The sequence below is a fragment of the Prunus avium genome, chromosome 6, assembly GCF_965620075.1.
Source record: "Prunus avium chromosome 6, drPruAviu1.hap1.1, whole genome shotgun sequence".
NCBI classification, from domain to species: domain Eukaryota; kingdom Viridiplantae; phylum Streptophyta; class Magnoliopsida; order Rosales; family Rosaceae; genus Prunus; species Prunus avium.
In genome coordinates, this window is record NC_142289.1 from 7792282 (window position 1) to 7814898 (window position 22617).

The window sequence follows — 22617 nt, forward strand, 5'->3', positions numbered from 1 at the left end:
GTCTTAACATGTGAATGCTATTGTTATTGTAATAGCGAGGAAAGCAATGATGAAAATCTTGCAAGGTTGAAAGAAGAAAGTGTTTCTTTCACTGTTGCAAAGCGTTTGACCATGCACAACAACGATAAACCAGGAAGGCTATTTCATCCATGATTATTTGGGGGAATCAACCCAATCAGTTCTGTAAGAGATAGCTTTCATTTGGTTGTAAATTGTAATGAGAAGCAGCGGGATGGATGGAAATAAAAATGTCAAGTCTCTATATAGCATATGCTACTGTAATTCCTTTATTTTTGTTTAAATTGGTTTGTTCTTGTCTCAGCCATACTCGAATTGAGGTTCTCCGTATAAACATAAACAAAGATACGTGTCTAAAACAAATGACTTGTCGTTCAAGTGACTAAGAGTAAAAGGAAGTGAAGTAACAAAGAAAGGGTGATTGATTAACAATTCAATATACGGGTAGAAATTTGCTGATCTTTGTTTCCATAAACCAATTTATAAACTATTTGAGGTTGCGTATGGAAAATTCATGATGCACTGAGTTCATCAAATGATGTGGTAGTTTGTAGTTTTTACAAATCTAAATTCTTTCTGAATCATGTTCTATTTGTAAAGGTCGTACAAAAGAATAATTTACCTAAAAATAGATTTAAAAATAATAATTTACCTAAAAATAGATTTAAAAATAATAATTTACCTAAAAATAGATTTAAAAATAATAATATTTGAACTTAAATATGATCATCCTTAATCTATTAGTTGTTATGTAGTGCTATTTCTCTCATACCTAGTAAAATACAAACGGAAAAATATGAATAAAATATATAAGTGTATTATTCTGCAAAATTTTTAAGATACAGTCAAAAATTCAGTCATATAGAGTTTTTTAATATTAATTATTTACAAATTTAGTATGTAATATTTTACTTAATAATATGTGAAAATTTTCTTTCTTTTTTCTTTTTTTTGTTGCCAAATTTAGGAAGGGGTGGAGTGGTTAAATAATTATTATTATTTAAGCAGAAAAAAGAAAAAATTGGCCCAAAAAAGACCACTTTGGACTATATATGATATCCGCGGGGAGGATAAGAATCTCCATGTGATTGTCACGTGATGAACAATTGTCGTCCTTCCTTCTTTTTTTCCTTTTTTTTCTTTTTTTCTTTTGTGGTTTGGAATCTGCTTGGAAGTAACAAAAATACATATTAAAATAGGAATACCAGCAACGTAAAACTCATAAACAAAATTACTGTTGTTATTACTTTCACCTTGATGGAAGGAAGCACACGTTACCCTAGTAATTTGATTCCAAAACGTCTTGAACAATAATAAAAATAATAATTAATTAATTGTCACCATTCACCAATTAGACCTTGAAAATGAATTCAATCAATAAAAACAAATAATTATTTTTAATTACTTTTCAGGTGGGCAAAGAGTGGGATGAAGTTCATGTAAAATCTTGAGAGCCTTGGACATGGATATATAAATGAGTTAATAGATAGTATTCCTATTTTAATATGTATTTTTGTTACTTCCAAGCAATTAAATTCATAGATAATTGGAGTTTTTTAGACTTTAATACATCAATACACACTGGACTATATTTAAAACAAAATCAAATGTAGGTATGATTATTTTTCAACCCAAAAGCATCACTAGGTTGCTGGTATATGGATATAACCGCAACCTAGGTTATGAGTTAATAGATTAAAATACACATCACTATATTACCTAGTTTTTAGACTTTAATATTACCTATATACATCAATACTTTTTCTACCCATATACTTAAAATATGGGTTCCTTGGTTTCTATTTTTGATAACGTTCCTTCTTTTTTCTGCCTAAAAAACTATAGTTTTTTAGACTTTAATACATCAATATCTATTAACTCATAACCTAGGTTGCGGTTATATCCATATACCAGCAACCTAGTGATGCTTTTGGGTTGAAAAATAATCATACCTACATTTGATTTGTTTTAAATATAGTCCAGTGTGTATTGATGTATTAAAGTCTAAAAAACTCCAATTATCTATGAATTTAATTGCTTGGAAGTAACAAAAATACATATTAAAATAGGAATACTTTCAATTTTGTTGTTGGCCACATTTTCATTTTAATAATTAGTTTTCTTGTTCCATTTAATATGTATTTGTTTTATGTTAAAATTTATTGGAAATTAGTCAATAGAATATAACAATGAATTAGTGTGGTTTATATGATTTAATATATACTTTTATTTATAGAAAGGCTAATAAAAATGTAAGTACAAAAAAAATTTCATTAGATTTACCCTAAACACTTTAGCTAGCAACCCCTCTCGAAAAATTCATAGTTCCACCACACACACTACTACCCTCTGTTTGGATGAGAGAAAATAACTTGGAATTTAGCTAAAAATTGGGATTTTAAGAGGAGAAATTGACAATTCCCTTGTTTGGGAACTTAAGCATGTAATTTATTAAATGACACGCGGAAAAAATCATGGAAATTAGGGCATCAAATTCCCGAGTTTAATTTCCACCAAAATAAGTGTCATTTCACAATTTTCATAGTGTCATTTACAAAAATCGACATATATAAATTCAAACACTGAAATCTTCAATAGCCAAAAATTGAAATGATGGAAATCTAAATTATGTTATTTTAGAATTATATGTAATTTTCAATTCTTTCTTCCAAATAAAGGGGGTATTATGGAGTTTGAACTTGAGACCATTACAATCAAGACTTTTTCACCAAACTAGACTGCTTCGGCTACTATGGTATTTGTTTTGAAGAGATGTCAAATTAAAAAATGAGAAGTAAAAAATGTTGACCGGAGAAAAAGAGAGATAAAAAAGGATAAAAAATGAAACAAATCCACCCAATAATCTAGAATCTTCTGACTTGTAGATGGCTTTCATGACTGACCAGTGGATGACGGTTGGATCAATATCAGAATATAGAAACGGTCGTCATCCTGAACTTTCTTTCACGGTCTGCTGACCCTACGATTAATATTAAAACTCAGACGTGACAAGGTCCTGTCCTCAAATCGAACGGCTGAAAATTCAAGACCACGAAACCTTATCATGCACCACCGAAGCCAAACGCACGCATTCGTCACTGCTCGCGACTTCACACCATCCAACATTCATCTCACAGTCCCTATAAAAGGATCACCCACTCTGCACACAGACAACATTGTGCACCAAATTCTCATTGCCCAAAAAGAAAAACAACACCGAACCTTCTGCAAGGCAAAGCACCAAAAATGGCTTACAAGTATGATTTCTCATATATTTTGGTCATTTTTGCATCTGGGTTTTTCTGAATTTGTGTTTTTGTTGTTGTTGTTGCTAAAATTACTACTGGTATTTTTTTGGGTCTTGCAGACATGAGGATCTTTCTCCACCGTTGGATTCCACTTCCAGCCCACCTCCTCTTTTTGATGGCACTACAAGGTTTAGCTCTTTCCTCTAATTTGTTTTTGCTGTTTTTTTTTTTTTTGGTTTCAGTTCAGTTCACTGTGTTTGCTATGTGCTTTTTTAAGTGTTGACTTTGTATTTTGAAGGCTGTACGTATGTTACACCTGCCCATTTGCACAGCGGGTGTGGATCACCAGGAATTATAAGGTTGTTTATCTCCTCTGTTTTTGGAACTCTTGACAGGACCCTTATATCATCAAAGACCTCACTTTGTCTTTTTTGTTATACGTTTTCATTTGTTAGTTTGGATTTAATATGATAAAATGTGGAATTAATCAGAACCCATATCCAATATGTTGTCTTACTGTTTGTTTTGTGTTGAATTTTTGAGCTGCAGGGTTTGCAAGATAAGATCAAGTTAGTCCCTATAAATCTTCAAAATAGGCCTGCTTGGTACAAGGAAAAGGTCTATCCTGAGAATAAGGTGATATACTTGAACAAAGTTATGTTCCTTGTTATCATTGATTATCTGTGGAATATTTGTTGAAGCTGGAAAGATCTCTTGATTGATTATTTTATAGGTGCCATCACTGGAGCACAATGGAAAGGTCATTGGAGAGAGTCTTGATCTGATCAAATATATGGATAGTAACTTTGAAGGGCCTTCACTTTTCCCCACTGTAAGATATCTTTCCATAAGTCAACTTTGCCTCTGATAACCTATCTTTGTCTCTCAGAAATTTGACCAAAGTGGTTCTGTGAAATTGTTTTAGGACCCTGAGAGAAGAAAGTTTGGTGAAGAACTAATAACCTACACCGATACCTTCACTAGGGCCTTGTATTCTTCATTCAAAGGAGACGCAGTGAAAGAAGCCGGTAAGACTTGGAAGTTTTTCCCATTAGGGTGACTGTTTTTGTTAATAAATTTAAACTGACCAAAATTCGTTATCTGCATTAGATGCTCAGTTTGATTACTTGGAGAATGCTCTTAAAAAGTTTGATGATGGGCCATTCTTTCTGGGTCAGTTCAGTTTGGTAAGTTGGATATTGAATTATGTACATGCCAATTGTTATTTTTAGATGCTTTTTTAGCAATATGATAATACATAAAGTATTGAAGTAATGGATAATATGTGATCTTCAGGTGGACGTAGCCTATATCCCATTTGTTGAGAGATTACAAGTCTTCTTATCAGAGGTGTTCAAGTATGACATCACAGCAGGCAGGCCTAAACTAGCAGCATGGTTGGAGGTACACAAAAAAAACCATAGAATTTTATTTAGAAAGTTATGAATTCTGGTGTCCAAGCTTTAACTCTGTAAGAACAATAGTCTCTCGCCTGTTAAAAAGAGGAACTCGAATAGTTTCTTTGAAGTAGCTTACAGAAACATCCCATGAGACTGAGCAACAAGATTGAGTTTGGCTAACTAGTTCGTATATATCACAGTTTTAGGTAATGGATGGTGAAAATTTTATTATGTCCTTGTGCAGGAAATCAACAAGATTGAAGCTTATAAGGTGACCAAAACTGATCCAAAGGAACTTGTTGAATTCTACAAGAAGCGCTTCTTGGTACATTCCCTTTGGCTGACCTGAATATGAAATTCATGGTCTTTCTTTCCGTCTCTGTTTCTATATTGGTCATGCTGTCTGTCTGCTAACCTATATGAAATATGTTTCCATTGCAGGACCAACAGTAAAACTTGTATACTTCTGCCTTGGACATGATATAAATAAGTGGCTGGCTCAGTCCTCGTACAGAATGCTTGCCGGCCTAATTATGTATGCATATGTGTAGTGTTGTTATGGATATGGACTTTGTCCGGATCTTAATATGTAATAGTGTCTTGGTTATATCAATAAAATTCAGGGCATTTGGTACCGTGAATTAATTTATACGTCCATGTCAATTATGTGTTTCTTTCCTAAAAATTAACGAAAGAGACTTCCTTTGCCAACATAGTGCTGTAAATGGAAAGAGTCTACCAAAGACAAATTGTGTTGTCTTAAAATTTGATCTTACAAAAGTAACCGCAGCACATGTATGTACAATACAACCAATGGATTTTTTTAATTTCTGGCATGAGTAAATTATCATGATTCACACTTTTTATTGGGTATAAGAGCCTCGTGGCATGTTTGCTTACACGAAATGTGACTTATCCTGTGATATAGTATCATATACTCGTTCTTGACTTTTTGAATTCGACTTCTGTGATTCTAAGTAAAGTAAACATGGCATTAAAGTGCTGACGAACTTGATTAGTAAATTAGTGGTTTCTAGTTCGAATTCTATGACACTTTTGTAGTGTGTGTGTGAGAAATTCCCTCGTAATTTAGACCATCGTTTGTATTAAAAAATAAACACATAGCATTAAGTTATTATTGTCTGAATTACGTATTTATCTTCTCTTTTATTGGTAAATACTTTTATATCTATCTAGATTTTTTATAGTACAAGTGACAGTCTAACATTAACAAGTTCCATAGACGAAAAAAAAGGTAGAAACATACAAAGATGCACTATTTTCTAGACTTGGCCACCACCAGACAGAGTCATCACAGGGGTCATATCACTTTGATAAAACTGACGCTTGAGCTGTGACATGTGAGGTGGAGGTGGAGGTGGCGGAGGAAGTGGTATGATTTGAGCATCTTCGTCATCCAAATTAACTAACAAAACCAAAACAAACAAAGAAAAACCACAAATGTGAAGCTCTCATTCTGCCGCACAAAACAAGCTGTTTGCAATTATAAGTCTCTCAATATACTAACTCTTGGTAATATAAGCTTGAGTCATATACCACTAGTTGATCCTTACCTGCATCTTCATTTTCGTCAAGGACATACATAAATTTGTCTTAAAATATCAGCGTTTAATGTGCTTCCACCCGAATCATAACTGCGGCAGTGGAAATCATCTTGCTCCTACTCACGATCTCTGCTACAACTTTTGATCGCATTGTTTTGCAATTAAGAACAATGACCATTTTCTTCAAATTTTGAGCATGCTCGAGGATATACCTTGCAAACTCGATTTCGTTAGATCCGTTGTCCGAATACTCTATGGTTACCTCCTTAAGGTGATGAAGGAAAGCAAGGTTTTGCAGTTTCCAGTATTCCATACAAAAAGCAGGGTTTTGCAGCCACTTGACTGAAAATATACAAAAAGCGACAAGCATACAAGCAAATTAATTTTAAATTAACAATAAAGAAAAAGCTTACCAACAAAGTATGTGTGTGCGTGAGAGGGAGATCAGTAGGCAACATACTTCACTTGTTTCGGCATCTATCCATGTCCCGGCCCTCCTTATGCACAAGATATTCAAATTAGGCATTCCTCTAAGAAAAATTGGTGCTCCCATGGAACCTTCCTGGAACATAGCTTGCGAGTTTTTCATGAAAAATTCTTAGTTTGAAAGAGGACAGGAACTTGTGCGTCTACAATTGTTTTTCAAATATTTTACCTTGATGGTCTCCTTGCTTATAATAACAACTTTTGGGCAGCTTATGTTGCAAAGAACCTCAATCACTGTGTCAAATTTGTTGGCAAGATATATCCTATTCTATTAGGGTTTTATTTATTTTTTCCTTTTGTATAGATATTATGTAATTAGGATTCCACTTATTTCCTAATTCAACCCTACTAGGGTTTGTAACCTTGTATTATAAATACCTCATTTCGGAGAATGAAATACGATTACTAGTCGTCATATGGCAAGTTGGATCAATGGGAAGAAGCCTGCTCCGTCTCTAGATTCCGATGCCTATGCCGAATGGGAAGAAGATAATTGTCCAGTGCAGTCATGGCTTCTCAATTCCATGACTAAACCAGTTCGTGCCTTGTTTGAACATGGTGATACTGCCTTTGATATATGGGAGGCTGCTCGGAAGACCTATACTTTGACTCAGAATAATTCTCGTTTGTTTCAACTCCGACGGCAGTCCATACTTACAGGTCAAAATGGTGAATCTGTGAAAATGTTCTATGAAAAACTCCATGCTATCTAGCAAGAGATTGATTGTCTACGTCCGTATGAGTTTAGCTGTTCTACTGATAGGGCTCGTCGTCTGAAAAAGATTGAAGCCGATCGAGTTTATGATTTTCATGGCGGACTTGATCCACCGTATGATGGTGTCCGTAGCCATATTCTTGCTCTTAGTCATGTCCCGCCTCCTCTCGAAGCCTATGCTATGGTTATGGAGGAAGACACCCGTCAGTCCGCTATACTTGGAGGAGGATCGCTGGCTCTCAAGGTTGACCCAGCTCGTCAACGACCGGTCGCCCAACACGACACGACCGGTCGCTCAGCACGACGTGACCGGTTGCTCTCCATCCAGAAAATTTGGTTCTTCTACTGGGTCTCGTCCTTCTGGCTCTACTCCTAGCTCTCTTGAAGGTCCGCCTAAATGTCGCCATTGTAATGGGAATCATTACTCTGAGAAGTGTTTCAAGGAGCATGGTTACCCTGATTGGTTTGCTGACTACAAAGCTCGTATGTATGGCCCCAAGGCCACTTACACTGTGACTCCTGATGAGGCCCGTCCTCCGGCTCCATCTGCAAATCTATGTGCTTCCGATACTATGCCAGGTATGAGTTCTACTACTTGGATAATTGACACTGGTGCTTATGATTATATGACTTATAATGATAATATGTTTGATGAGTTGTCGCATAACCCCCGTGACCCCCATATTACTAGTGCTAATGGTTTACCTTCCTCAGTTACTGGTGAAGGTACCATCCATCTCACTCCTTTTTTACCTCTGTCTTATGCACTCTTGGTTCCCAATATTCATTGCAATTTGTTATCTGTTGGGCGTTTACTTGATACACTTAACGCGTCTGCTACCTTCTATTCTACCCATTGTTTTTTTTTTCAGGATCTCAGGACTCACGAGAAGATTGGGCATGGTAAAAGGATAAGGGGGTTGTATTACTTACAGTTGCCGGCTGCAGCAGTTCGTGGTTGTGTCGCTAATAAAGCTCCGAGTGGCAGTATCAAAGACAAGCAACAATTTTGGTTATGGTATCGTCGCTTAGAACATCCGTCATTTGGTTATCTTAGACATTTGTTTCCTTCGTTATTTAGTTCGTGTGATGAGTCTAGTTTCAAATATGAGACTTGTGTAATGGCCAAGAGCCACCGTACTGTTTTTCCCTTAAGTAATAATAAAGCTGCTTTGCCTTTTGAGTTAGTACATTCTGATGTCTGGGGTCCTGCTCGTGTGACTTCTCATGGTTTCCGTTGGTTTGTTACGTTTATTGATGATTGCACTCGTTTAACATGGGTGTATTTGATGAAGAATAAACATGATGTTGCCTCTATTCTTCCTGACTTTTGTGCCATGGTGTCTACTCAGTTTCATGCTCGTGTTAAAGTATTTCAGACTGATAATGGCGGTGAATATGTGAATCATAACTTGACCCAATTCTTTCGTGATCAAGGTATCATTCACCAAACTACCACTCCATTCACACCTCAACAGAATGGTGTGTCTGAAAGGAAGAATCGTTAATTACTTGAAGTTGCTCGCTCTCTGATGTTGGATATGTCTGTTCCTCATCATCTTTGGGGATATGGTGTCTTGGCCGCCGCCTACTTGATTAACCGTACTCCTAGTCGGGTTCTTGATTTCAAGACCCCACTCGATGTGTTGTGTGCTCATACTCCTCCGGTTTCGGTCTCTAAGTTACCTCCAAAGGTGTTTGGGTGTATTGTGTATGTTCATGTCTACTCCCATCAACGAAGTAAACTTGATCATTGTGCTCTCCGTTACGTCTTCATTGGTTATTCTACTACTCAGAAGGGTTATAAGTGTTATCACCAGCCTACTCAGAAGGTACATGTCACTTTGGATGTCACATTTCATGAAGAAGTATCTTATTATGTTTCTCCCTCCTCTTCAATTCAGGGGGAGAGAAGGAGTGAATTGAAGAGTTTCGGAGTGGAGAATATGGAAGATCTTGGACCTGAATAAGGAATTTCTGGCGAACAGGAAGCGACCGGTCGCGAGGATGAAACGACCGGTCGCGAACGAATCTGTCTGGATACGACCAGTCGCGTAGAAGTGAGCGACCGGCCGCGAATGGATCTGCTTAGAAACGACCGATCGCACATAGAAAGCGACCAGTTGCCTGCCTCGACGAGCGACAATAGTATCGATATGAGTGACGCGACCAGTCGCCAGATGATATTCTTGGATTTTTCGAGCCTCTCTCCGAAGGACATAACAGTGATACTAGCGACTCTCGTACAAATGAAATTGATACAAGATCCCCCTCTGCCCTGCCATTGCCTCAATCAAGTCGTGATAATGAGGTACTTTCTAGTGATGTGCCTACCTATTCTCTGCCCCCACGTACTACCCGTGGGAAACCTAAAGTGCAATATTCTCCTGATATACATGCCAAGTCTAAATATCCCATTAACCATTATATGTCAACTCATCGTTTATCTAAGTCATATACATCATATTTGTGTCAATTATCTAGTTTATGTGTGCCAACTAAGTTGCAGGATGCTCTATCTGATCAAAACTGGGTAGATGCAATGCATGTTGAGATGGAAGCCTTGAACAAGAATGCTACTTGTGTAGGATTTTCAAAATATTTTTCCAAAGTTCATTTGAATATTAAACATGCATTTAATCAAATTAATCGCAGCGGAAGTCTATAGTGGTTGTTTAAATTCAAAAACAAAACTTCTTCCAAGTATCTTAAGCCATGAACATTGATATGTTTTTCATAAATGAAAATTCAAGAGAAAGGATAAGATCTAATTACCCTTGAAGCAATTATATGAACCAATTTGTGTTTGGTCTTCTCTTGATGATTTCCTCTTTGTTGATCTCCTCTTTGATCTTTGATCTTTGCTCCTTGATCTTTCTCCTCCATGTGAGCCACAAAAGTATATGGCCTCTAAGTCTCCACACCAATGGAACCTTGAGATGAGAATAAGTATCTTGAGAATACTTGGATGCTAGTGCAAGATTCTCAAGATTGGTTTCAATCTAAACCACTTTGAAAGATGAAAGTGTTTCACTCTTGAAAACTCTCTTTTTTCTCTCTTTGATCTTCCAAACCCATTTGGTTGATGTTGGATTGTGTTTGTGTGTTAATGAGCTTATGGAAACAATTCCCATACACATTCACTTAAGCATTTTCGGCCAAACCCCATTGGGCTTCCAAAATTGGGCCTTATGACACTTAAACCATAATATTTAGGTGTCTTAAGCCCTTGGGCTTGATACCCAACCATTTGGGCTTTCCGTTAACTATTACTTAGCCCAAATACGTTTTTACACGTAGTAAATCATCCACATCAAATCAATCAAATTGATTTCCTCATTCTCATTTGCATTACTCAAAGTTAACCATTTAAGGTGTGCGATCCATTAGGTTCTAATTAGCAAGGCAGTGGGAAAATATTAGAACTCTTTCTAACCAACTGGAATTAAAACCCCTTTTTAATTCTTCCTTTATTTGGATCGATCACAATCAATCCTAGGACTTCCACAAGCCAAGAGTGACATCTAGCAATATATCAAGGCTACCCAAGCTAACCAGAATAGATGAAGAACCTATTCAGTTGGAATTGCAATGCAATACGGTCCTTCTCTCATACAATGTTTCAAATCATATTATTAGGGTACGGATTGATTATGTCAAACCCCTAATATGATTTATAACCTCATGTGATTCAAAAGAACGTGATTAAGAACAACTTTCTAAATCAAGCTCAAAATACTTTGGCCAAAGATTTACTGAATCACATCTTGAAACATTCTCCTTCTTTATCGAAAGTAGAGATTCCTTATTGTACATTCACATGCCCCTATGATGAATTAAGAGATCCCAACAACACTTAAGACAAATCTTTTACGGCTTGCCTTTAAGAGCTATCAAAGATCAATAATGCATCACAAGACAACCATGATGCCTCAGGTCTAAGGACTAATTTGCATTATTGCAACTATGAGTTCTCGTTTGACATATAGATAAATACTCCATACGAGAACTACGGTTGATCGCGTTCAGTGTACTCATTCACTAATGAGCACCCACATACTTGTATTAGTGTCAACTACACAAATGGTTTGAGACTAACCATCCTCCCAATTGAGCATACATAATATGTGCTAATCTTGACGGTTTATCAATGTCCATTTGATAACCTATGATTAGGAACATTTTGGGATGCTACAGTTAGAGATTAAAGGTCTCCCGAATCTAATCTTCTTTAGATTACTTTATCTCTTGTTTAGCATACCCTGGACATTTGTTTCTTTACACGATGTAAAAGATAACAAATTAAGTTTGCCCTTTATATATCATATATGAAATGTATTCTCAGGAGATTACATCAAATGTATTGGCTCTTAGGGCACATTTCTAACAACTTGGGAGTTAGTTCCTTGACCAAAAGGAAAAAAGGCAGTTGGGTGCAGATGGGTGTTTACTTTGAAGCATAAGGCTGATGGTTCCATTGACCGTTACAAGGCAAGATTGATAGCAAAAGGGTATACTCAGACATATGTGGTGGATTGACTTTTGCTCCAGTAACTAAGCTCAGCACTGTACGCGTACTCTTATCCTTAGCTGCTAATCATGACTGGACGCTGTTACAATTTGATGTCAAGAATGCGTTCCTCCATGGTGACCTCAAAGAAGAAATATACATGGATCCTCCACCGGGTATCCTTGTGACCGCTAAAGAGGGTATGATGTGCAAGCTACTGAAATCATTGTATGAATTAAAGCAGTCTCCAAGAGCTTGGTTCGGGAGGTTTCCTGCATCTATGAGAAAGTCTGGGTATGTACAAAGTAATACAGATCATACTTTGTTTCTGAAACGTCGCAGAGGTAAATTAACAGCTTTAATAATTTATGTTGATGATATGATTGTAACTGGAGATGATCAGGTAGAAATACAGAATCTTCAGAAATATCTTGCGTCTGAATTTAAGATGAAATCATTAGGTGACTTGAAATACTTTCTTGGGATTTAAGTTGCCAGATCTAAGCATGGTATTTTTCTGTCCCAAAGAAAATATGTTTTGGACTTGCTTGCAGAAACTGGAATGTTGGATTGTAAACCCATTGATACTCCTAGTGAACAGAATCACAAGTTGGGGTTGTATCCTGATCAAGCTCCTACTGATAAGAAGTGCTATCAACAGCTTGTGGGAAAATTAATTTATTTGGCTCATACACGTCCAGATATTGCATATGCAGTGAGTGTGGTGAGTTAGTTTATGCACTCACCTAGTGAAGATCATATGGGTGCCGTGACACGTATTTTGAGATACCTCAAAGGGGCTCCTGGCAAGGGGTTAATGTTTTCCAAGTACGGTTATACAGATGTGGAAGGGTACACAGATGCTGATTGGGCAGGTTCAGCTACAGATAGGCGCTCAACATCTGGGTATTTTATGTTTGTGAGTGGCAATCTTGTTATGTGGAGGAGCGAGAAACAAAAGGTGGTGTCTCGATCTAGTGCTGATGCCGAGTATCGGGGAATGGCTCATGGTGTATCTGAGTTACTATGGTTGAGGAGATTATTGAGATACCTTGGTTTTGGGCCTAAGAAACCCATGAAGTTATATTGTGACAATACGGCTGCGATTGCAATTGCTCATAACCCGGTTCAACATGATCGTACAAAGCATGTGGAGGTTGATCGAAATTTCATTAAAGAAAAGTTGGATGCGGAGATTGTTTCCTTTCCGTTCATCCGCTCAGAGTATCAGTTAGCCGATGTTCTTACGAAAGTTGTTTCTACAAGTATCTTTCGCAACTCCCTCGACAAGTTGGACATGCGTGACGTCTTTGCTCCAACTTGAGGGGGAGTGTTGGCGAGATATATCCTATTCTATTCGGGTTTTATTTATTTTTTTCCTTTTGTATAGATATTATGTAATTAGGATTCCACTTATTTCCTAATTCAACCCTACTAGGGTTTGTAACATTCTATTATAAATACCTCCTTTCGGAGAATGAAATAAGATCTGAAAATATTCTACCATATTGTTTGACTAAATTGATTCCCTTCATGCCTTAAAAGAAGCTCAACTTTTTCCAAACTCATTAGTTTTCCCAGATTTTGGACATTCCCCCCACTGCCTTTCCATTTCAAGTTTTTAAGATTTGGAGCAAAAACCTTCAATGAATTCCTGTTTGTATCTCGACGATAGGTAGGCCATAGTTCTATATCTATAGTTTCAAGCTTCTCACCAGATATATTAAAATGCAAGGGGTCATTATAATGTGTCCTGGGACGAAAGTTTTCCAAAGACGAACTTTCAATGGTGATATTCTGTATCCCTCCAATACGAAGAAGCTCTAACTTCTTAATGCATTTGTAGGAACATGTGATCCATTTGAAAAACATCTCGTCTACTATTGTGGTTCGTAGAGTAACCACAGCTCATGCAGAGACGCTGCATCCTATTAGCACCACGATACAACAAGTATCTATCCAAAGAAGTCATCATCCTCACTTCATACTGGTGGGTTGTTTCTGCTGCACATAATCTTAGCCGCTCGGCTATACTATTTATAAAAAATATTTATTAAAAAAAGGACCCCCGTACAGCCGGGTGGCTATACTCTTTTTTTTTAAACCGAGTATAGCCGAACGGCTATACTATTTATAAAAATAAAAAAAGGCCCCACCTGTGATGCGCCCGCTTTGCCACGTGTCAAAAATATTATAGCCGTATTATAGCCGCATGGCTATACTATTTTTATCAAAATCGTAGTATAGCCGCGCGGCTGTACTATTTTTATTATAAAAAATGAGTCTCGCCGCACGGCTATACTACTTTTCATTATTAAAAAATAGTATAGCCGTTTATTATAAAAAAAAATCCGAATATAGCCGGACGGCTATACTATTTATAATAAAACAGGGACCACTCTCCTGGAGCCTAGCCCCCGCTCCGCCACGTGTAAAAGTAGTATCGCCGGGCGGCTATAAGATTTTTTAATAATAAAAAACTGTAGTATAGCCGCTTGGCTATACGGTTTTTTTAAAATTAAAAAACCCGAATATAGCCGGGCGGCTATACTATTAAAAAAAAAGGACCCGCCTGGCGCTAGGGCTTGCTTCGCCACGTGTCAAAAAAGTATAGCCGCTCGGCGATAGTTACGCCAAAAAAAAAAGGGACAAAGATTAGGTGCACGTGCATCCAACTTAGCGTTGGCCGTAGCTGTAGCGTATCTTCCCTCCAAGACCCGCTAAAAGCTCACGTGACCAAAACTGGCAGTTTCAATTCAACGTCTACATAGTAGTAGAAGCTTTGAAATGAAAACTTACATATGGAGCAGCCCTGAGCTTACACAGTGACACTCTTCAGAGAGAGAGAGAGAGAGAGAGAGAGAAAGAGGGAAGACGTTTCGTCTAAGTGTCGGTTTCAGAGATCAAGAACCGGCTCTTATATCTCTCCGAATCAAACGCCGCAAACCCTAATCTCTCTCTCTCTCTCACAGCTATGATGGCGGAACAGAGCTTCAATGTCCTCCACGCTCCAAAGCCCAGGAGGTAAAGCCTGCGCTCTCACGTACGCTTTGAAATTTCGCCTTCTCTGAACGTGTCTTGTAACCCTAATTCTTCGCATTTTCTCTAACAAATTATATGTAATTAGACTCTCTCCAACAATCCTTCGTCTTCTTGCTGCTGATACTTCGGAACAGAGAGTGACTCAGTCATGTCGCACTCAAATTATTCTATTCAATTCCTCTCGTAGATCGATTATCCATTGCTTTTGTTTCTCGAATTTAATCTTTTAGAATTTTAAACTCTGCTTCAGGATTGGTTAGTCTTGAATTTTGATGAGGTTCAGGATTGGCTAGTCTTGAATTTTGATGAGCTTGTGTGGTAATTGAGGGGAATTAGGGTTAGGGTTCGTCCAAATGCGTAATGTGCATGGGTGATCTTCATTTTTTGCTTCGGGTGTGTAATGTGGCGGAAGGTTTAGAATTTTGAGTTTGGTTGTAAAGAAAATGAGAGCTATGGGCAGTAGAATTGCAACTCTTTTTGAAGCATGTTGTTGTCCTTGTTGAGTAAGCGCTCGTTGGAGGCTGATTCCAGGTCTGTAGAGTTCAGCAACTTAATGTGTATTTGGTTCTTGTCCGGTTTCTTAATTCACAATGCCGGGCAACTGCAACCTTCATATTTGTTTGTAGATGTTAAATGCACGGCACATTTGTTTTTTCTGGCACTGATTTGACATCAAGATGCTGCGTTAGATTGTTTTTGTCATGGAATCTTAGATTTTTTTATATAAAAGTTTTGTTATAGTTTCCATTTAAAAGATTCATGGAGAAATTGCTGTCAACAGGGACGCCTATGGATTTGCTTTGAGACCTCAGCATGTACAAACATATAGAGAGTACTCTCATATCTACAAGGTATTTTCTTGGGCACATGTTATGCGCATTTTGTGATATTAAAATCACTTTGTAACTGTTTTAACATTCCTTCAAGTATCATATGATCAACTTCAATATGTCGATGGGCGAAAGCCAGTATTTTGCTTTAAACTTCTGATATTATCTGTGTGATTGCTATAGGAGGTATTATCAGCTGAAACTTTTGCAAGAGAGGAAAATATGATTTTAAATCGATTCTAAGCTTTATAGCAAACTAAAGTGGCATGATGTATTATCCTTAGGTTCCAGTTTTGTAATAGTTTTAAATAAGTGATGTGAGGCTTTACAAATGTATTTCCAAGGACTTCTTCTTCTGTTGAAAAAAGTATTTCCATCGAAATGAACAGAGCCAAATGACTAAAGTAAGAAAATTTGACCGTTCAGTTTAGTGATATATTTATGGTATCAGGAGGAGGAAGAGGAAAGATCAAATAAATGGAAGAACTTCCTTGAACATGTAGAGAAATCTTCTGAACTGTGCTCTCCTGAGAAGGCACATAAAGAGGAATTGCAGGCTGAAGCTACTGAGCAGAAAGCAGAGACAGTTCCTGAGAGTGGTGAGGAAGGGAATGATACAATTAGTGGGAAATCTGTTTCGGGTTGTTCATCAGAAAGAGATCCTGAAAAGGAGCTTCAACATTCAAAAGAAACAGAAAAAAGTAAGGTCCAAACATGGACTCTCATTAGATCATCTCTTAGTTCCATTGAAAATATGATGAGCTTTCGTGTTAGGAAGGGAAAAATTATGAAAGATAAGCAAATAATTGTGGATAAAGACCACCTTCCATCAGAAGCAGCCTCTTTAGGAGGGGCATCTGAGGATGATGTTGAGGAAGACGTTTGCTTTAGCGATGCATTGAACGACAGTCCGGATGCCTTCACTGCAGAAAATTCTGTAAGTGATGGGTTCTCTGACGGTGTGAAAGTTGCTGGGAAAGTAGAGGCTATGGGTGGTGGTGTCCCTAACAGTGTGCAAGGTATTGGGACAGAGGAAGCTGAGGAAGCTGTGGCTAATGGGGCCCCTACAGAGCCTTTCTTTCCTTGGAAACTAGAACTGGAGTCTCTAGTTCATGGGGGAGTGCCAACGGATCTGAGGGGAGAGGTAAAACCCTTACCCTCAACTTGATTGGTTTTACCAAAATAACTTGTTTGACAGGAAGTGCAATGCTTTCTAAATCTTTCCATTGCAGGTATGGCAAGCTTTTGTTGGTGTGAAGGCTCGTCGGGTGGAGAGATATTACTACGAATTGCTGGCTCAAGAAACAAATACTACTGAAAGCGTGGATAAAGACAACTCATCTGGTGTTCCCAGAAAATGGAGAAGGCAGATTGAGAAGGTCATTAGATGCATGTGCCTTGGACTTTGTCGTTTCAATTCGTAGGTGCTGCTTCTTTTGCTTTGTATTGCAATCTGGGTTTCTCCCTAAACTAACTTTTTGCATTCTATTGCAGGACATACCACGTACATTTCCAGGGCATCCTGCATTGAATGAGGATGGTCGTAATTCACTGAGGCGTTTGCTTTTAGCTTATGCTCGTCATAACCCCTCTCTTGGGTATTGCCAGGTAATTGGGGCAATTCATCTGAAATTTTGTTTTGTATGTGTTTCAGTGGATTTGTCAAGGGGTAATATATTTTATTAATTAAAAAGATTCAATGTTTGTCTTTTGTGTACACTTCTAGCAACTAATACATTACATGCACTGACCTGAAGTGTTTTTTAATTTTATTTTATCGAACACCTGATAAATGTCTTATTTATTACTATATTAGTCAGTATTATTATTACTTTGGTATGAAAATATATGCAGGCAATGAATTTCTTTGCAGGGTTATTGCTACTTCTGATGCCTGAGGAAAATGCCTTTTGGTACGTTTTTAGAGCTCATATTCCCCTATCTCTTCAAATTGTGTATATATAATATATATCATTTCTAATAAAATCGATGCTCTCTAATAACTTCTGCAGATAAATAGTTTAATAAGATTTCTGAATTGTGCATTGGCTATTCGTATGTTTTTGTTTCTTTCTTTTTTTATGGCACAAAATTTTGTTGAAAGAGTTTTCCATATTTGCTAAAGACAATGGTTGTCTCTTTCAACATTACAGCAGTTCAATTCTTAACCAATCTGTACAGGCATGTTCTATGATAACCCAGCTCATTCTTTAAACTGTTTCTTTCCATATTATTTTTCTTATAGGACTTTTGTGGGTATAATTGACGACTATTTTGATGGCTACTATACTGAGGAAATGATAGAATCTCAGGTGTGATTTCATGGTTTAGAGTTCTTGAGCATAAATACATGCCATTGCATTCTGTTTCACCATTTGATGTTTATCACACTTCCAACAGTTTTAATACTTATGGAGGATTCTTTTCTGATTCATCTTCATGAAAATTAATTATTCTGTTTATCAGGTGGACCAACTTGTATTTGAGGAGTTGGTGCGAGAAAATTTTCCAAAATTGGGTTTGCATACTTCTCATAATCATCAATCATCTTATATTTGGTTCTTTACATTCCATGAAACGGTGTGGTACTCTTCTTACTATCCCTCCATGCTTATGGCAGTGAATCATTTGGATTACTTAGGAGTCCAGGTGGCATGGTTCACTGGACCTTGGTTCCTTTCCATATTTGTAAATATGATTCCTTGGGAAAGTGGTGAGATTTATGCGACACTGCTTTGCGTTGTTTAAATAACGTCTCATTAGTTCAGTTTCAAGAAAGACTTCGAAGTCATATCTACCTTCTTATTGCTTCCTTGATCTTCAGTTATTCGAGTTTGGGATGTGCTTCTATTTGAAGGAAATCGTGTTATGCTTTTTCGAACAGCACTAGCATTATTGGAGCTATATGGTAATATGCTGCAATTTTACTAACTCTAAGCTCATAAAAGATATGATTTTGTTTGTTTTTCAATCAAAGATATGATTTTGTTGATTTTTTAATTTCATTATCTGTATGTTTCTGCAGGTCCGGCTTTAGTTACCACTAAAGATGCCGGGGATGCTATTACTTTATTGCAGTCCCTTGCTGGCTCAACATTTGATAGCAGCCAGCTTGTTTTGACTGCTTGCATGGGTTTTTTGGCTATAACTGAAACTAGATTGCAAGAGTTGAGAGATAAGCATCGGCCAGCTGTATTAGCAGTAGTTGAGGAAAGATCTAAAACGGGTCAGGTTTGGAAGGATTCCAAAGGGCTTGCATCTAAGCTGTATAGTTTTAAGCATGATCCTATTGTAACAGAAGAAAAAAATACTACTGAAGAAGGCACTACAGATGGCTATGTATCTCATTCGAAATCTGGCTCCCGTAATCTTGATGAATTACTTAGTGGCACATCCGTTGATTCAGAAGTAGATTCTTTACCAGAGCTTCAGGATCAGGTTGCTTTCTCTTCTCATCTTTTCCTAAAAACCTTTTTGGCATACATTGGATCTACAATGTAAATTGTGAAGTAAATGTCTTGATAAAATTGGCCAAGTTCATTTAGTTGACTACTTAACGGACATGTTTAAAGTTTTTCTCAACTTGTAGTTAGTTTAACGAAATAAGCAATCCCTGTACAACTCCTTTTAAATTTCAATCATTAACAGCTTTTGTGCAGGTCATTTGGTTGAAGGTTGAGCTATGCAGAGTGCTGGAGGAGAAAAGATCTGCCGTACTCAGGTTACTTGCTACTTAACTTGGTTCGAAGTTCTGCACTTTTGGGACCTGATTTGGTAGCTATCGCTTGATAAAAGTGAAAGAATTTAAGATAAGACGCACTTAAGATGTTAGTTGTGGGCCTTGTTCCATTTCAGCTGGAATCCTGCAATGCATTGTTTCCTTCATCCTCATTGACCCATCGAGGTTAATGTACATCCATAAGACTACCTAAATATTTCCTTTTCTAAAAACACACATCAGTTTTGGCTTTGTTGTTGTTTTCTGACACAAACTTTTATCTTTCCCTTTGCCTTCGTCAATGTGAAACTTCAAAAATGACCAAACTCTTTAACTTACTAGTTTGATAATGCCCAATTGGCACCTATTAACACCCATAGAAGGCCATTGGTTTTCATGCATGTAATTACTCTTGTGGTGAAACTATCAACTGCCCTTTTGCCTGGACTATTGTGATCTTATTTTTGTGCCTTGTGACAATAATGATTGAGACTGTGTTTGTGGTTCCTGTTCCTTTTCTAGAGCTGAGGAGTTGGAGACAGCGCTTATGGAGATTGTCAAGCTTGATAATCGACGAGAATTAAGCGCAAGGGTAGTTCCACTGTTGATTTAGCTGACTATTTTTCCTGTGTTATGATCTCAAATTATTCCATGTTGAAGAAATCTGTTATGTTTGACTATTATGTCATGCTGAAGAAATCTGTGCAATTGTTGTTTTAAAGATGGTGATGTTTCACAAAGTTTCTTTAGTTCAAATCTTTCTCCAGCAGTGCAAAGATTATTGATGAATAGTTTAGGGATCAGTCAACACAATATATCCTTCAAGTTGTTGCTTTACCTTCAATCAGGCACTCCAATATGCTGTCATGACATCAAGCATCCACTGATTGATGTTTTGGAGTGACAGATGAGTTGTTGGGTTATCTTCAGTCTTCTGATTATTATTGATGAGAAGGGTCAGGATTATTCACCCCCGGTAAATCACACAAGTTGGACACCATTTTGAGGCCCTTCAGTGCAATAATTTTCAACAGTAAGGATGAATTGTGACGTTTATCCTTAATGCAACCAAGGTGATAGAGGAGTTGTATTCTTTTTTTATTTTTTCTCACCTCAACTCAAACAACCTTGTCACAATTCATCCTAACTGTAGAAGTGATTGCACCCAACACACTCAAGATAAGATTGTTTCAGAATTTGTAACCAAAGAAAAAAGATTTAGATCCCAACGCTAGTGAAAATGCTTTAAACTTTTATGCTTTAGCCTCCTATCCTAGTTGAGCCGGTGCTAGTGGAGATTCTTTCTTCACTTGGGTAGACATCCTCTGGTCATCCAACTATGTACAGATTGTTCCGATCTTCTCCCTGGGATTTTAGGATTGCGAATTACAAGATTTTCCTGTGAATTTTTGAATTCATATCCTTGTAGGTTAATACCTTTTCTTGTGGTCCTGCAGGTTGAGCAGTTGGAGAAAGAGGTGGCTGAGCTACAGCAAGCCCTTGCTGATAAGACAGAGCAAGAGGCTGCAATGCTTAAGGTTCAAATTTATTTGCTGTTTTCTCCTCTCTTTTTTTGGGGGGGCAGAGGAGAGGAAAGATAATCTCTTTCTTTCTTTTTCCTTTTTGGGTTCTGTTCAGGTCTTGATGTGGATGGAGCAAGAGCAGAAGGTAACTGAAGATGCACGAATAAATGCCGAGCAAGAAGTAGCTGCTCAGAAAAATGCAGTTCATGTGCTTCAGGTTCCTTTTTTCTTTGATGCCGTGGAAATTGAATGATGCTATTTTAAAGATTGGGATACCTATTTGAAGCCATCTCCTAACATCTTGGGAGTTTCCTTGCTCTTTCTTTGAAATAAAATCGCCAACAAGACAATGCTGGGCGTTTTCTGCCTTGCAGTGATTAAATAAATGATATATAGTGCCCTATTTTGTAATAAAATTTTGGGACATGCACCATTTCCCTGTCTTTTTAGCTTTCTAAGAAATCCACATTCTTGTAAAATGCATGACTGCGGAAAAAAATGCTTAATTGAGACAGCTGAACCTATTTGCTCGGCAGGTTATTGTGTATTGCTGTTGGAGCCTCCAGATCTCACTTTTTTCCATCTTTGTAAAACATGAATGTATCTATTTCTCAACAGAAAAGAATATATGCAGGAAAAATATGACAAAGCCATGTCTTCACTTACTGAGATGGAAAAGAGAGTAAAAGTGGCAGAATCGATGTTGGAAGCTACATTGCAATATGAATCTGGACAAGCCAAAGCACTAAAATCTCCACGGTATATGAAAATCTCTGTTTCTAGAATGAGCTATATGATGATTTTCTGTACGCTATTCAGTTTCCTTTTCTATATAGTGTGTATACATTTGCCTGTCATAAATACTGTAACTACTTATTCATTGGTTGTTTTATTGGGCCATATATTTCTCTGGTAGTATTTATCAAGGTAGTGTGCTTTGTAGGGCTGCGACCACCCAGGGGAACACCAAAAAGTTAGGCATTCTGTCATTTGGACTTGGTTGGCGTGACAGAAATAAGGTATATAATTACATTTGCCGTGTTGATCGCCCGTAATGTTCATCACAGGATCCAGTTGATTGAAGAGTTCTTTTAGTCTTAACCAGTGCATGCTTTCTGTTCGTAAACCTATTTTCATTTGTGACAGGGAGCCAGTGACTTGAAATCACCCAGTGAACAGAGAGAGCCAAGCTCTCCAAAGGACAAAACTGGTGAGGAAGAGAAGGGGAATGCAAAGTGATGGATGCTTTCTCTGATTGCCATGAAAGAGCAGAGATTGAAACTGCTGCTGCCTAAGTATGTCAGTACATGTCTTCTTCATTCTCTTCGTCTTCCTCTTTGTATTTATATACTGGTGGCTAAGAGGGCCATCAATCTGTAAACTTGTCAATTTTTAACTGTGGGTTCGGTTTACCCCTAGACAGTCAGAATGTAAAGCACATTAGTTCTCTTTTTCAATAGTCAATTTATTTACAATAATGGCGTTTTATAATCACTTTTGGCCTCTGTTAGTGGATATCATCGTCATCATCAGCAAATAGGAACATTCTTTTTATTAAATAT

General features: G+C 37.4%; 2 protein-coding genes and 1 long non-coding RNA gene across 7 annotated transcripts; 2 read left to right on the forward strand and 1 right to left on the reverse strand.

The window, feature by feature from the left end:
- Positions 1–3115: 3115 nt before the first annotated feature.
- Positions 3116–5315, forward strand: LOC110767241 (glutathione S-transferase L3). The gene is made up of 10 exons (XM_021970722.2): positions 3116–3275; positions 3386–3454; positions 3565–3625; positions 3816–3902; positions 4000–4098; positions 4192–4294; positions 4377–4453; positions 4563–4670; positions 4911–4991; positions 5108–5315. The coding sequence occupies exons 1-10, from the start codon at positions 3265–3267 to the stop codon at positions 5117–5119; spliced, it is 708 nt and encodes a 235-aa protein (XP_021826414.2). The 5' UTR covers positions 3116–3264; the 3' UTR covers positions 5120–5315.
- Positions 5316–5894: 579 nt separating this feature from the next.
- On the reverse strand, positions 5895–6868 carry LOC148293576 (uncharacterized). The gene is made up of 3 exons (XR_015836794.1): positions 6692–6868; positions 6241–6573; positions 5895–6092 (listed from the first exon to the last, which is right to left on the reverse strand). It is a non-coding gene; the product is annotated as an uncharacterized LOC148293576 (long non-coding RNA).
- A 7854-nt stretch (positions 6869–14722) lies between these two features.
- LOC110767245 (uncharacterized) lies at positions 14723–22549 on the forward strand. 5 transcript variants are annotated; one of them, XM_088255296.1, is made up of 18 exons: positions 14725–14966; positions 15766–15835; positions 16266–16958; positions 17047–17193; positions 17309–17422; positions 17669–17727; positions 18060–18126; positions 18281–18332; positions 18435–18527; positions 18639–18722; positions 18840–19252; positions 19474–19535; positions 20055–20124; positions 20990–21070; positions 21171–21272; positions 21690–21814; positions 21987–22074; positions 22202–22549. In XM_088255296.1, the coding sequence occupies exons 1-18, from the start codon at positions 14917–14919 to the stop codon at positions 22292–22294; spliced, it is 2463 nt and encodes an 820-aa protein (XP_088111422.1). In that variant the 5' UTR covers positions 14725–14916; the 3' UTR covers positions 22295–22549. The 5 variants fall into 5 exon arrangements, with proteins under 5 accessions (XP_088111419.1, XP_088111422.1, XP_088111421.1 ...); XM_088255297.1 differs by having other exon boundaries at positions 14727–14966; positions 21999–22074; XM_088255293.1 differs by having other exon boundaries at positions 14723–14966; positions 18281–18527.
- Positions 22550–22617: the final 68 nt, after the last annotated feature.